The 15258-nt window shown below is 36.8% G+C and overlaps 1 protein-coding gene across 4 annotated transcripts; it reads right to left on the bottom strand.

Moving 5' to 3' along the window:
* Positions 1-1855: 1855 nt before the first annotated feature.
* DDX3Y (DEAD (Asp-Glu-Ala-Asp) box polypeptide 3, Y-linked) lies at positions 1856-15018 on the bottom strand. Of its 4 annotated transcripts, none has more exons than XM_059883987.1 (18): positions 14725-15018; positions 14190-14326; positions 12017-12077; positions 10423-10470; positions 9795-9924; positions 8992-9150; positions 8818-8917; positions 8276-8411; positions 7215-7300; positions 6883-6981; positions 6638-6798; positions 6106-6250; positions 5861-6005; positions 5451-5632; positions 5229-5346; positions 4910-5063; positions 4483-4616; positions 1856-4261 (listed from the first exon to the last, which is right to left on the bottom strand). In XM_059883987.1, exons 2-18 carry the CDS (start codon positions 14232-14234, stop codon positions 4182-4184), a joined length of 1983 nt encoding a protein of 660 aa, XP_059739970.1. In that variant the 5' UTR covers positions 14235-14326; positions 14725-15018; the 3' UTR covers positions 1856-4181. The 4 variants fall into 4 exon arrangements, with proteins under 4 accessions (XP_059739970.1, XP_059739968.1, XP_059739969.1 ...); XM_059883985.1 differs by having other exon boundaries at positions 4480-4616; XM_059883986.1 differs by lacking the exon at positions 14725-15018 and having other exon boundaries at positions 4480-4616; positions 14190-14379.
* Positions 15019-15258: the final 240 nt, after the last annotated feature.

Raw genomic sequence — 15258 nt, forward strand, 5'->3', positions numbered from 1 at the left:
TGACTGAGCAACTGATCTGATATGATTCATATACAACAATCATTATTACATAGTTCTTAACATATTAGGCTTTCTTGCTTGCTTCCTGGAGTTTTATTCCTTGGCCTGCAGTATGCATTCATGTGATGGTTAGGGTTAAGATCATGTATGTATTTTACCCATCTTTCTACAACTTATTACTAACTTTTAACACAAAAAACAAAAGACTATTTATGTATTTTACCCATCTCCCCATAGTTTATTATTTACTAATTTTTAACATGAGAAAAAGAATCTCTTTACATTAAAACACAAATGTATAATTGAACCTCTATGTTTCCAATTACCCAATCTTAATAATTATCAACATCTTGCTAATCTAACTTGTTTTTATGGGAAAAACAAATTCCAGATTTTATTTTTCCTGTTAACATGTTCTTAAACTGGTAAGGTCATGTTACTTTTTCCTATATTAACCTCAACAAAATGGCTCAAATATAAATCACTAGTCAAGAGCAAAACACCAATTAAAATGATTTTCAATATACATGTACTTGAATATCTGAAATTTTAAAGTAAGTCAAAAAATGGTGAGGGTAATTGTGGAAAGAAGTGTAAAACAATAAATTAATACTTTAGAAAACAGGGAATGTCTAATGGAAAGATACAGAATATGTAATCCAATTCTACTTTAGAATGTATCCACTAGATATGAACATGTCTTTCAGAAAAGCTGAGGTTCTATCCTGGAGCAAACTTGTGCTCCTCTGAGTATTTTCCAACTAGGACTCGAATTTTTGACATCCATTGTTTGAACTATCTAATTTTAACAAGAATCCTAGGTCAGTTAGGCTATATTCAATATTTTAGTATTCTCAATGGCAATAAGAGTTCTTAGTTCCCCAACACCCACCAGGTGCTACCTATTACCCTAAATCTACCTTCAGCAAAGAGACTTGTTATATTGGTTAAGCAAAATACACCCCCCACACCTTGGTTTTCTCCTCTATTTTTCTAACCACTCACACCCACTTCCCACCTTGCTCCTTGGCTGTAAATTTCCATTTGCTCATGATGCATTCAGAGCAGCTGAATCTAGTCTTTCTCCCATACTGCAAGACCCTATATAGACCCTCTTGAATAAAGTCATTTTCTTCCTTCTCTTTAATAGGTGTCATAAATAATTTAATATAACCACAACCTGGAAACAACTCAGGTAAGTTCAGCATACAACAGAATTCAACATGGCAGTTAGATTGAAACTATAGACAATATTTTATCTCACATACAGAATGCTGACTGCAAGAAGCTGTACAAGAACACAAACTGATTTACAGATGAAAGCCAGTCTACAGTAAAATAAGTTAGGGAACATGGGAGGTTAATTCTAACAAGGGGACACAAAGACACTGAAGTTGACTCTAAAAATAAAACCACAACCATGGTCAAAGAACTACTGTAATGTTAACATGTTAAACTGATTTGGTTCTTTTAACAAAAATCCATTATTTGGTGCAGCTGCCAGCATCAGTTCCTGATTAACAGTGGTAATACTGATTTATCAGCCATCAGAAAGAACCAAGTTGGAAACTGGGCACTTCTGCTACAGTGCCATACCTATTCCAATTCTTGATTCTTAAATAGATAAAAGCAAATACATGCTATATAGGTCATTTAGATTTCTGTGATTTAAAATAAAAATTCTGTTTCTCCATATACCTACCTTAGACCTTCTCTGTCATTTATTCAAATACTTAAAACTAAAAGAGGTCTTTCACAAACTAGTTCTGCAGACACCCAAGAAATCTCACTTTCAAACTCTTCATGGGGAGAGCACAAATTCATTTCTACCTCTCATTAAACCACAACTGACAGCAAAGATTGTATTCAACTCTTTATTTTAGTAAAGTCAGAATAAATACAGCACATGCAGTGCTAGAAATCTAAAACTGATACATTAAGCAATTACCAAACTTAAAGTGACGAGATTCAATGTCTATATTTGGCTAATTAAAATCCATTCTTATTCACTGAAAATGTTGCTGGCTGACAAAACTTAAAGGTAAGTCACTGATTTTGGCAATACACAAAGATAACCACATGTTTGAGAAGTAGGCCAGACACTGAAAAATAAATAACATATGTAACTAAATAGAACTCTATAGAATTTCTGAAAATGTGGACACTTCCTAAGTGTTTTAAGATAATATATCAAAACCTTGGCATGTTATAGTTTCAAGTTGCGAATTTTGTGTTACATTTTCTTAGAAAGTTAAAGCTACCTACATTGTCAATGCTGGGTCTGCTTAGTTTCACTAAAAGTGTAGTAAGACTTAACATTAAAGCTCACACTAACCTGCAATTTATTATGTAACATATGATGACATTCAACATTCAAGTGCCAGTGTTTTTGTACTGTCTTTTGGTCAAGTTTCTTTAAACTTTAAAAGAATAACTTTAAGGCTTACAAAAATAAATATTTGTCAAAATGTTTCAATAAATACTACACAGACAAGCACTAGCAGCAAAGTAGTATCGAAAATCTGTCATGTGCAAAAGAGTTTTCTTCCCAACTATCATCCTATGGTCCCAAATAAAATTTTAGAATCTAGTTCTAAAAAAACGTGTTCAACAATCTCCAAGAGACAAAATAAGATTTGAAGTTTAAGAACATGCACACAAGACATACATATATATGTATATAAAATTCTCCTAATGTGCAATAAAATAAGTACTTTGTAAAAAATTTATGAGCAAAATGTTCAAGAGTCTAAACCTATCCTAATTGAAATAGCACCGTAACAAATGACCTCAATACTGTCAAGTGCACTTAATAGTTTTAGAACAAGGCACAATACACCTGAAAATATATTATTGCACTTGTAAAAAACTTTTGCCTTCTTATGCCATTGTTAAGATTATGAAGATCACCATTTTCCAACCAGAGAATCAGTACCAATTCCAGGTGGAGGAGACAACTTTAGTTGGTGAATAATCATCTTTGGCGAAATTTAGCAGAAAAGTGTAAAGTACAATGGAAACCTATGCAACTAAAATATAACTGTACTGTACAGAAAGATCACCACGAGCAACTTAGTACGTTATTTCTAACCCGTGAAATCTCAAGGATTTCTGTTTGTTGTTATTCCAATTAACAAAGTCCACAAATGTAAGCCATTTTAACATTTCAGTGCAGAGTAAAGAGAGTAAAGAACATCTGCAATAAAATAAAAGCCTGCTGCATAATCCCTCCTGCTCATATCCTCTTGACCAAAAAACGTTAACACTAGCATGCATTCAAGACCAAAATCCAAGCAGATCCATAAAGGACTGGTCACTGGCATGGTCAGCCATTCTACTGTTTTAATTTTACTTATGGCAGGCACGAAAAAAATCTAATTAGATGAAACTTCCACTAAACACTTTTTTAAAATCGAACTTTCAAACTTTTCCCGTAGTAACATATACCCAAGACTTGCCTAGCTTAGAATTAAGAGGAACTGCTATATTTACTTGCATTAACCTTCAAGAGTGCTTTGAAAATATATGGATGTATTCATACATGTAATCTTATCATGACCAGAATGGCTTATTTATAGACTATAAATGCCTATCCAGATAGAATGAGCAAATACAAAGTTAAATTAGTACAGTTTGCCACATCAGAAGGGAATTCTGCTGTAAGGTATTTTTCTCCCCAATCTCCAAACATTAAGTCCAATGCAAGTTACTGCTCAAGTTTTCTTACTTTGTAATACTTATAAATAAATTAACAATTCCTGTTAAATAAGTTGTATCACATCTGTGTGCCAAGGTGTGATCTTAGCCCAAATTTAGTGAACTTATTTCATGAACACAACTGAAAACTTGAGCATTACTGAGCCAACGGACATCAAATAATCTGTCTATAAAGTCAGAGTACATTAACAAACAAATGATCCTCAATCACAAAATTATAAATGCAGTTTGGGGTGGAAACAAGCAGAGGGGAGTTCATCCAAACTACAGCAATTAAGTTTTCAAACCAATGGAATTATTGGTTGTTCTTTTTCTTTCTTTTGGCTTTAAGCTCCCTTGAATTTTCAGGAGAATCACTATGGGTAATGCACTACAAGATCTCCTTTATACACAAAACAATCTGGCAAAGTTACATGTGGTTTCCATTGTAGCTTTTTTTTAAGTGACTTGGCTGGAAAGCAGATTCAGTTGCCCCACCAGTCAACCCCCTGAGAGCTGTAATTTCCGCCATATCCTTCACTACTGTAGAAGCCTCCATAGCCACCTATCAAGAAATGTTAAAAAAAAAAAAAAAAATTAGGTCAGCCATATTTTCTTTTTCTGGTTTTTTTTAGTATAAAGCCAAATATATATAAGCCTAATAAAAAAGCCTAATAAGAAACATTATTTGGTTGTGTTCTTCACAAATAAAATTTATCAAATTATGCTTTGAAAAAGGGAGGAAGCCCTTGCAAAAATATAAAAGGGGGAAAATTCTACTACTACCTCCACCAAATCCTCTGCTGCTGCCATGAGCACCTCCACCACTGCGGCTGCTGCCTGCACGACCACTACTATAGCTGAAACTGCCAGAACTGCTACTTTGTCGATAATCACGGGCACCAAAGCCTCCACTGAATCTATATTACAAGGAAAAAGATATGATGGTTTTTTAAGAACATAATTTAAATAAAACAACAATTTCCATGCATAAACTTCCCAATCCTCAACTTCAACTCATTTTCATGTGGCTTCTTCCTCCACATTATCCTTTAACATTTACTTACATCATCCTTTCACATTAACATTTACTCCACATTATCCTTTCTGAAAATGTCACTTGTACAGTAGTAATGGCAGTGTTTTTAGTTAACCCTGGACAAAATTCCTTTCCCAAATGATATTAACAACAAAGGTTTAAAACAATCCATACCTCCTAGAACGGCCACGATTGCTACTCTTATAGTGGTGTTCATAAGCCATGTTTTCTAACCAAGATGGCACTTCTTGTTTGGCTTCAACAAGAAGATCCAACAAATCTTTTGAGATATTTATATTTCTTTCATTGAAAAATGAGGTGGCAAGACCTACAAGAATTCAAAAAAAGTAAATGAGGTCTAGAACATTGATCAGAAAACAAAAATATAAACAATATGCAATATTAAACTGTCTGACATCCTATGTCAATTTTCCCTTGAAAACAGGTTCTAGGATTTAAAATTCTGTGTCAAACCATCAAGCAACCACTTTACCAAGGTTTCCTACACGTCCTGTACGGCCAATCCGATGTACATATTCCTCAATATCACCTGGCAAATCAAAATTGATGACATGTTTCACATTTGAAATGTCTAGTCCTCTTGCTGCCACCTAAAAAAGTAATTTTTGTTAAAATAAGGCAGTATTCAAAGATGGGTAATTGAAAAACAAAAAAACAAACAAACAAAAAAAAAGAGAGCAGAAAATATACGCACAGCAGTAGCCACTAGAATTGGGCTTTTTCCTGAGCGGAACTGATGAAGTGCTTCCTCTCTATCTCTCTGTGATCGGTCTCCATGGATACTTGTACAAGCATATCCTTCATGGTATAAGAAATCCTCCAAAGAATCAGCCCCCTTTTTTGTCTCCACAAAAACTAAAGTCAGTGAATCTGTCCCTGAAAAATTATTGATAAAAGGTTTTCTTTACTAATAGTAACTTTGCATCATTGCTTGATCTAAATATTAATTAGTTACTTCTCTTTGCACTCATAAAGAATGCACATGGAAATAATGAAAAAGCAGGTTTACTTCCATGGTCAGAAAGGTGAGTAAACACAGGGTACAGGCTAAAGGTATTTTAATAGTCTCTTTATTCCTAGCAATGTAATTACTCAAAATTTTACCTGTTGCATTTAAGAGATCAAGCAGAAATGACCGTTTGTCTGCCTCTTCCACCCAAACTACTTTTTGTGTGATGTTCTCAGAGGTAGAGCCAACTCTACCTACGGCCAGAAAGATATATTCATCCAAGAAATCACGAGCAAGCATCTGAAAGAGGGAAGAAAGTCTAATTTTTTCCTATTTTAACTAACATTAACTGAAAATAACATCTACACAAATGTTCTTTTTTAACAGAAAAAGGAACTACCTGAATTTCCTTAGGAAAAGTAGCACTAAACATCATGGTATGGCGAACACCCTTTGGTGGCATAGTGTCTTGTTCAATTATACGACGTATCTGAGGTTCAAATCCCATATCCAGCATCCTATCAGCTTCATCCAACACCAAGTATCTGTTATTAAAAAGATAGTTTAGAATTTGATGAGAAACTTAATTATTGTTGTCTCTATACTGAATTACACTAATATATTCATCATAATATTTGAGTTTCAAATTTCACTATGTAAAACCACATACAGATCACATAGCCAAATTAGCTGTTATTTGCTACAATGAACCAAGCAAATTAGCTATACTTTACAAAATACTACAAAATTGATGACTACTAATATATAAAGTGGAGAAGGCAATGGCACCCCACTCCAGTACTCTTGCCTGGAAAATCCCATGGACAGAGGGGCCTGGTGGGCTGCAGTCCATGGGGTTGCTAGGAGTTGGACACAACTGAGCGACTTCACTTTCACTTTTCATTTAAGTAATTATATAAAAGTCAACTTACTTGCAGAAATCTAACCCAATCTTTCCCCTTTCCATCATATCCACCAGGCGTCCTGGAGTGGCCACCAACAAGTGACATCCACGTTCTAAGTCTCGAATTTGTTGACCAATATCAGCACCACCGTATACCACACAAGGAAGAACTCGAGACCGGTATGAAAACTACAAGCAATAATTTATTAGATGGTCATAAAAATTACACTAGAATCTATTAAAAAGTCAATTATCAGCAAGTCGCATACTTACTTTCCTGGCTTCCTCATAGATCTGTACAGCCAACTCTCTTGTTGGGGCTAAAACCAAGGAGATTGGATACTGTTTACGGCGTCCATACCTTCCACTTTCCTAAGAATTAAGTACAATTTATAATTAAGCTCAAAGATTCAAATCTTTTTCTATGCATTTCTAAAGTTCGTGACAACAAAATCCCCTCTGTAATTTAGGAACTACATTTGAAAATGAACTTTTATTGAGTTAACAGACTAAAGAAAGTGTATTTATTTCAAAGAAAAGTTTCAACAGATGATTACAAAAATTGTTCTAAGCAAAAGCTTTTTGTTTTATAAGTGAATCCCTACCTTCACAGCTTTCAAAGCCTCGCCTGGACCATCTGTATAAATCTGACTCAAGATGGGCAAAAGAAATGCTGCAGTTTTCCCAGACCCTGTTAAAAAAATAATGGCTTATTAAGTTTGAATAATAAAAAAAGTATTCTAAATACCCATTTAGTGAGAAAGAGTTTTTTTTACTTAATGCCTAATTATGTGACAAATGCATTTATACAACTAAGTGAAGAATGCTGGATGATTTGTGATCCACTTTAACAGATCAACATATACTTCTTTGCAATAATATACAGAAGAACCAACTATTTTTCCTTTTAAATTGGCATCAACTTCTACTTCAAAATTTTTTGTTATTCTGTAATTAGCAGAATATCAACAAACTTTCTGAAGATGAAGACCCTACTAACAAAGGACGTTGTAGATAATTCTCTCACTTTGCAAAATAAAAGCCATGGGTACTAACTGCTGCAAGAAAGCATTTTTTAATAAATAAGTGTTGGTCTTGTCCCAAAGGCCAGTTACATATAAAAGAAGTGATCTACTGCTTAAAAAAAAGTATAAAAAATGACAAATGATTTAAATTTAAAATATTTACAAACACATACCCATACAAAAAGTTCACTACATAACCAAAGTTAAGATCTGCACTCTTTTACCTATGCCAAGTTCTGATACAGGACAAAACAGTACTACAGACCTCTCAGTCCCAAACTCATAAAACACTAAGGATGAGAGGCACCTTTTCCTTTCTCAAGATCACAGGTTCTTCCCTGACTATACATTTCCTATCCCAATTATATTGCTAACTTTCCCTTCACCGACTCCATAATTTTCCCCTGCTGTGTACTCAGTGGAAAGTCAGCAATATCAACTGGCTGACAATATTGCTATAGCCTTCTCTAAGATGCCCTGATAAAAACTCTAGTTTTATCCAAAAGATTGAAAGACATAAGAGATATGCCCAGCTAATATTTACCTAACTATAAATCAAGTTAAATATAAGACACAGGCCTCTCTATATAATGTAGTGTTTTTACAAAGCTAGTCCAGGTATTCTTCATTAATGAACTTACCTGTCTGGGCACAGGCCATCAGGTCCCTTTTTTCTTTAATAATGGGAATGGCATGTTTTTGCACTGGAGTAGGACGTGTGTAACGAGTAAGCTCAATGTTTCCCATAATAATTTCTCCCATTGCAACATCGCTGAACTGTTAATAAAATTTAACCAGATCAATCAAATAAATATACTAACTAGACAGAAATGCCTTAATGTTCTGCAGCAACTTGTTTTATATTAACAGAATGGAAATTACTAGTTAAATGTCTGTCGGTGATTAAATGTACAGCTGCTTTGGATTTTAGGTGAAAGTATCCAGTTATTTGTAAGAAAACAGACTTCTGAAGGTCTAATCTACAACAAAGTAGCTCTGAGGTTTTCTGTATATTTGACATGTTTCCTATTTTAGGATTCCTCAAAATGGTGACATTAGTCACCAGTCTCTCCTTTCTCATAACCCAGAGAAAGGAGAGTCTCAGTCTCTCCTTTCTCATAACCCAATGAAATTTTCAGCAGTAACTGTAAACAACAGTTAAAAAGTCAAATGAAATACTTACACTTTCAATGTGCGGAGGACAGTTATTGCCGGTTACCTCTACTGGTATATCATCATATTTCTCAAAGTTAATCCCAGTGTTTCCTCCAGAAAAGAGCTCCCTGAAATGAAATGATTGTTATATGTACGATGCTAGATGGCAAGTTTCCTATCAACATAAATATCAAAAACTTACTGCTCCAAGCGTTCACTTGGTGGAAGCGGTTTTGACCAGTCATCATCATCTGACTTGTCACACCAACGACTGTGTCCACTACGCTCAAATCTGCCAAAGCCAGTTCTGTCACCACGACTGCCAAAACCTTCACACTCATTCCGCCCACGATCATCAAACCTAAACAGCACAAGCAAACAAATTACAGAGTATGTCATTTAGCCCATATCATATTATCACCTCTCCAAAAACATAGCTGTATATTAGTAATTCAATTACTGGTCACAAGTAACCTTCAAAGATGCTAGTAACTCAATATTAGGTAACTCATTTGTAAAATAAGATCTTCCAATTTAGCTGTGGTTATCTGTAATTTATACATATTTAATTGAAAAAGGCGTAACATTAATGTCAAGAAATATTTGGAGAGAGAGAGAGAGAGATATATATATATATATATATCAAGCAGCATACTCTTACTACTTTTAATTCCTGTTAAACAGACTAAAACCAATAAAGACCTTTTAGAGTTAAAAACAAATAACCAATATTTTGCTTAAAATCTAATCTATAGGATGACCTCCCTAGTGGTTCAGAGATTAAGATTCTGTGTTTCCACTGCAGGGGACATGCTTTTGATCCCAATATGCAGCATGGCAAAGCACAGACGGGAGGGAAACCTACTAATCTATAATGGAAGAATAGTCTGCTAATGAAAAACAACATAATTAAATGTCATGGAAAGTACAATGAGGACACATCAAATTAACAGTTGATTCCTGAAATGCTATATTATACACACTTACAAGATGACAATAATTTACCTTCCCCTTGATCCACTTCCTCGATCACTGAAGTAACTGGGTCTTCCTCTTGAATCTCGAGATCCAAAACTGCTGTAGGCATCCTTTTCTTTACTACAACTCCACCCTGAACTGCCTTTACCATAAAATCCTTCCAAAAAAGGTAAGAGTTAGAAAAGGTGACTTTTACAAGTTTCCTGTCTTTTTAAAGACAGAGTTGTCCTTTGTCTCAATCTTGTGACTTACACCAAAGAGCACTGAAATTACTATCAAAACACTGGAAAAGAGAATGAAGATTGAGAAGTGTTTTCACTAGCAAACAGAATTTTCCTATCTTAAATCCTCTTTTCCATTAAAAAATTACAATAAGCAAAAAAAAAAAAAAACCCTCACAGAAAAACAACAATCATTGAATGAATACCACCCCTGAGAAGATAATACCTGTGAAAATATGCCAGTGAAAGTTTGGGCTCAGAGCTGGTTAAAAGGAATAAGAAATTCACATGATATAAAATTACATGAATGTTTCTAAAGAACTAGTAATTTTTGAAAACAGAAAGCAAAGAAGAAAAATGTGTACACATTCCCAAAGTGACCTCATTCTTGCAGCTTTAATTTTCAAAGCAGAAAAAGTTGAATAACCACTTACCTTTAGATGCTTCCCTATTCCTTAAGTGAGGTGGTATATAGCGCCCTTCTATAAGAAAAAATGTAAAATTAAAAATTGATCACATTTCCCAGACATAGCTGGTCCTAGGGATTTTCCTGTTGATCAAGTAAGATTCTGTGTTCCCACTGTAGATCGTACATAGGTTAGCTTCCTGGTCAGGAAACCAAGATCTCACATGCCTTGTGGCATGCCAAATCAAACAAAAAACAACTCATCCTAGAAAACACTTTTATAACAGCTATTCTTTGAATTTAATTAAGGAAAAACCTTCTAAAACTAAACATATTTCAACAGCTACCAGTATATAATTATTTTCAAAGACACTGGTCTTTCAGAAAATTGTCACATGAAATGTAAAATTTAACAAATATAACCATTACTATACACAATAGAACACGCTACTAGGAAAGATGGTATATATGCCCTAAGTCTGTTAACCAATTTCAACTCAGCTGTTTCTGTTTTGGCAAAACAAACATTAAACAATTTAAACAATGAGAACTGGAAAGGAAAGATGATTTTAAGGAGAAACTGATAGGAAACCCAAATTAAAACTAAATCTCTAATTTTAATTGAGATTAAGTACTTTAAAACTGGTGATAGAATTAAATCTTTTAAAAATTCATATAGTGACAAACAATGTATAAATTAACCAGATTTGAAGAGGCTTTTCAGAGTTCACCAACTGCTCTCTTGGAAATTAAGGTACAAGCTGAGACATGCTGTCACAAACTTCCTGTCCCTATCTGCTTAACAGTGACACTAACTTAACAAGTAGCAAATAAAAACATAGTAGAAACCCTACTCTTTTCCCAAGATTTAACTTTTCAAATAACTTTTAATAACATGGTTAATATTTCATTAATAACATGGTTAATATTTAAAGTTCTAATTACCACCTGCTGCTGCTAAGTCCCTTCAGTCATGTCCGACTCTGTGTGACCCGACCCCATAGATGGCAGACCAGCAGGCTCTGCTGTCTCTGGGATTCTCCAGGCAAGAGCACTGGAGTGGGTTGCCATTTCCTTCCCCAAGGCATGAAAGTGAAAAGTGAAAATGAAGTCACTCAGTCATGTCCGACTCTTCGGGACCCCATGGAATGCAGCCTACCAGGCTCCTCCGTTCACGGAGTTTTCCAGGCCAGAGTATTGGAGTTGGTTGCCATTGCCTTCTCCAAATTACTGCGTAACAATCAGTAAAGCCAGGTTCCCTCAGAAAAGCTCAATTTCTTCATGGGAAATGAGCAACAGCCACAACACACAATTGCACAGGTTCCCATTATTAGGTTTAACAGTTCAAGTTCAGGTCAATTAAAAAGAAGATCAACATATCCTCACCTCCATGTCTGACAAGGATTCATTCTGAGTATTAAGAGGTTTTCTAAAAGTGTGAATATTAACTTTCTTTGGAATGATTAAGAGTTCACACTTGAAAAGAACCAACTAGTCTTTTATTATCCAAACATACCAAATTACTTTATAAATTTATATAGTCACAGAATGGTTTTTGAATTTAAAATTAGTAAGTATAATGAGATATTAATAGATTCTAAATAAACAAAAATTTTACTTACTGCTAGCTGTACTTCCTCCTCCACTCTGATTATTATCAGAGTTCAGGTTTAGATCAGCCAACTAGGAGAACAGAGATATTAATAGTTCACATGCTGAAAAAAGGAAAAATCAAACACAGACAGCATTATAAAAGACAAATTAGAAGTCCTAAATTCCAGTCATACACACTATCATTATAAGCTCTTTATTTTTAACACCCTGTATAAGTCTACAAATTATGGCAAAGGCAAAAATAGGAGTTGCATGCCAAGAAGTACGCAAGTACAGACAGTTCAAATACATTCATCCAAAACAAGTTTTCCCCCAAGCAATTCTACATAGTAAAATCTCCTCAGTCACCAAAAGTTAGTCTCAAAGTCACTTGTTTTCTGGGCAAGCTGAAGATTCCTTAATTTCTTTATTCACTAAATACTATATAACTTAAAAACAACTAAAGAAAAATGTATATTGGCGTATGGTGTATAAGTTTTCAATTCAAGAAATTTGTAAGCAGCAACAGCAACTTAATGTTTTAAACTTTATATTGCAGCAGTGTGCAACTTTTTAATTCAAATAAATTCATAAGTAGCAGCAGCACCACCCATCACTTGGTGTGCAATGTGACATTTATTATTGTTATCATTTAATGTTTACCATACTGTGAAGGCAGTATTTATTACCTGCCGTTTTATGGTAAATGCAAAGAGACTGGCCAAATGACATTAAAAGTTTATACAAGACAGGCACCTTTAATTTCACCTTCATTCAGTTCAGTTCAGTCGCTCAGTCGTGTCCGACACTTTGCGACCCCATAAATCGCAGCACGCCAGTCCTCCCTGTTCATCACCATCTCCCGGAGTTCACTGAAACTCACGTCCATCGAGTCGGTGATGCCATCCAGCCATCTCATCCTCTGTCGTCCCCTTCTCCTCCTGCCCCTACTCCCTCCCAGCACCATCCATCACTAAACGTGCAAAACAAAAGTTCAGATAAACTGCACACTTAAGAGTTAAAAACCCTGGAGTTTTTCTGAAGGCAACAACGCGAAGATGAAATAAGATTTCTCAGAAATGCAAAACAAGTCTGTAAAATCATTCTTCTTCGATACCGTATTCTCTTCCGAATTCCGAACATCTCCAAGGAGAGCAACAGACTGACAACACTTCTTGACTGACATTTTGAATGTTTTCCACGTTAGGAACAGGGAAACAATAACATGTAGTTTTCCTGCTAATCTCCTCTTTTCTAGTTATTTTCTCTCAGATGAAACTCAAAGACAAACGCTTAACCTTAGGACACGTTCGACACAGTACGACGACTCCAAAGTTAACACCCTCTCGTTAGCGGCCATTCAGTAACTTTTTAAGTAAATGAAATACCAAAAATCTCTAACTTCCCACCAGCTTCCCGATTCCACTAGTGTACGTAAGCAAGCGGCGACCGTTTGCTCTTCCCCTTCTCCCTATTCCCCTTCCGGGTCTTCCGCGTCTCAAAGCTTTCCATTCCGGAAACAGGACCTCATCACCTGAGGTATTCAGTCAAAAGTACAGCGGAAAGAAATCCGGGAAGGAAATAAGAACAAACCTGCCGTTTTATTTTCGAAAAATAAAATCGTCCCCCAGGGTCCCACAAGCACACACCACGCAAGCGTAGGGGTTTAGTGAGAGGAGCGCAGCGCTGAAAAGCAGTGCAACGGTTATACAAAGGCCGCCGCCATTGCTCCGGAATAAGGCCCAGTGCCCAACCCCCTTCCCACTTAGTTCCGTACGCCTGTGTACCAACGACACCTCTGTGCCTAAAATCAGTGCCGTACAGCCAAAGCCAAGAATCTCAACAGAAAAAAAGTGGGCCAATACCGCGTACCTCCAGTCATCACTAATCAGTCGGTACTAGCACAAACACGCCGCTCCGAGATCGCGCAAACGCAAAATCCGCCATTGTGAGTGGTCATGACACAGTAGGTAAACGAAGTCAGAACGCTACCAACTAGTTTCTTTCTCCATCGCGCCTCCCCGCCCCCCACGAATGCCTGAAGTCGGTCTTTCCCCTCTTTTGTTCACTGTTCAACCATAGCCTGATAAAGGAACCAGCAAAAGGAAGAGGAAGGTGGCAATTCAACACTGCTCCACAAGTCAAATTAATCCTGAGAAAAATGCCCACGGAGAAAGGCGAGATAGGAACATCTTGACTCACCTGCTGATCCACCTCCTGCACGTTTTTCACCGCCTCATGACTCATGCCTGAAGAAAGGCGCGAACTCTGTCTCAAATGGCTTGTCTAGCGTATCAGTATTTGAAACGACTCCCGCGGGAACCGGCTCACAGGTTGGTCTACCGGAAACAAACTCTCTTGAATGACCCCAACCCCTGTCCCACTTCCTTTAAATCTACCGTTACTTCTGGCCAAATCACGTTAGCTAGGTCATAATCTCGCGGGATCTTTTAGCCAATCCCGTCCATCACACGGTCTCAAAACTCGCGAGAACTCCTCTCCCCACCCCCACCCCGCCCCGCCCCGGGATGTTGGAATTTTGCGGAACTAGCAGTCTACCTGTTTAAACTACTTGGGGGTGTATTTAAACGTAACACCTGTACGCCGCAATCCTCCTTACCCCCTCCCCGCCCTCGTAGTTTCGCAACTCCTTCTAAAGTTCTGCGATGCCCTTCTGTTTTAGTTCCACGAATCTGAATTTCTGTAAAATGTCTCTGTTTCAAATACCCTCGCCCACCTTTAGGAAGCTTCACAATGTCGAAACTATCAAAAAGCCCTGAATCCAAAAACGTTGAGGAACACTTGACCGCAGGTGTCCAGCGTGTTGGTCATTTCGTACACTGGTCAACGATAATGAATAGGCGAAAAAAATAGGAGGTGGGCAGATGGCCTCAAAGGAGGGTGGATAGATACTGGGGGAAAGCGGGGGTGGGGAGAGGAGGAAAACGGACAGGGAGGCCGCAGCACGTGCTGGCGTCTAGACTCTGCCAGGCTGCGGGGGTTTGGCCACCCGTCCAGTTTACTGGCAACGACTGTACCCTTCAAGTTTCTAATGTTAACGCGTCACGCAGTGACGTAACAATTGAACAATTATACGTTGAATGACCTGTTGATAACGCACCTTTTCGGGATGCTGGTTTAGCACCTGCCTCACCGCGCAGATTCTAAGTATTTTATTTTACTGGTCTAGGTTTCACTGGATCTAGGTCTGGTGGCAACTAGTAATGCACTACTCCAAAACCACAGGGCCCTGGGGGGTTGATATCTATAC

The sequence above is a fragment of the Bos taurus genome, chromosome Y (genome assembly GCF_002263795.3).
Source record: "Bos taurus isolate L1 Dominette 01449 registration number 42190680 breed Hereford chromosome Y, ARS-UCD2.0, whole genome shotgun sequence".
Lineage (NCBI taxonomy): Eukaryota > Metazoa > Chordata > Mammalia > Artiodactyla > Bovidae > Bos > Bos taurus.

What these genes read in the sequence shown, in the direction of transcription:
- DDX3Y (XM_059883985.1), bottom strand. Translation starts at nt 14,234, where the DNA reads ATGAGTCATGAGGCGGTGAAAAACGTGCAGGAGGTGGATCAGCAG. An exon ending in CCAAGTGAACGCTTGGAGCA is followed by an intron (nt 8,918 to 8,991) that starts GTAAGTTTTTGA and finishes ATTTCATTTCAG; the next exon opens with GGAGCTCTTTTCTGGAGGAA. An exon ending in CTTTTCCTAAGGAAATTCAG is followed by an intron (nt 6,006 to 6,105) that starts GTAGTTCCTTTT and finishes TCCCTCTTTCAG; the next exon opens with ATGCTTGCTCGTGATTTCTT.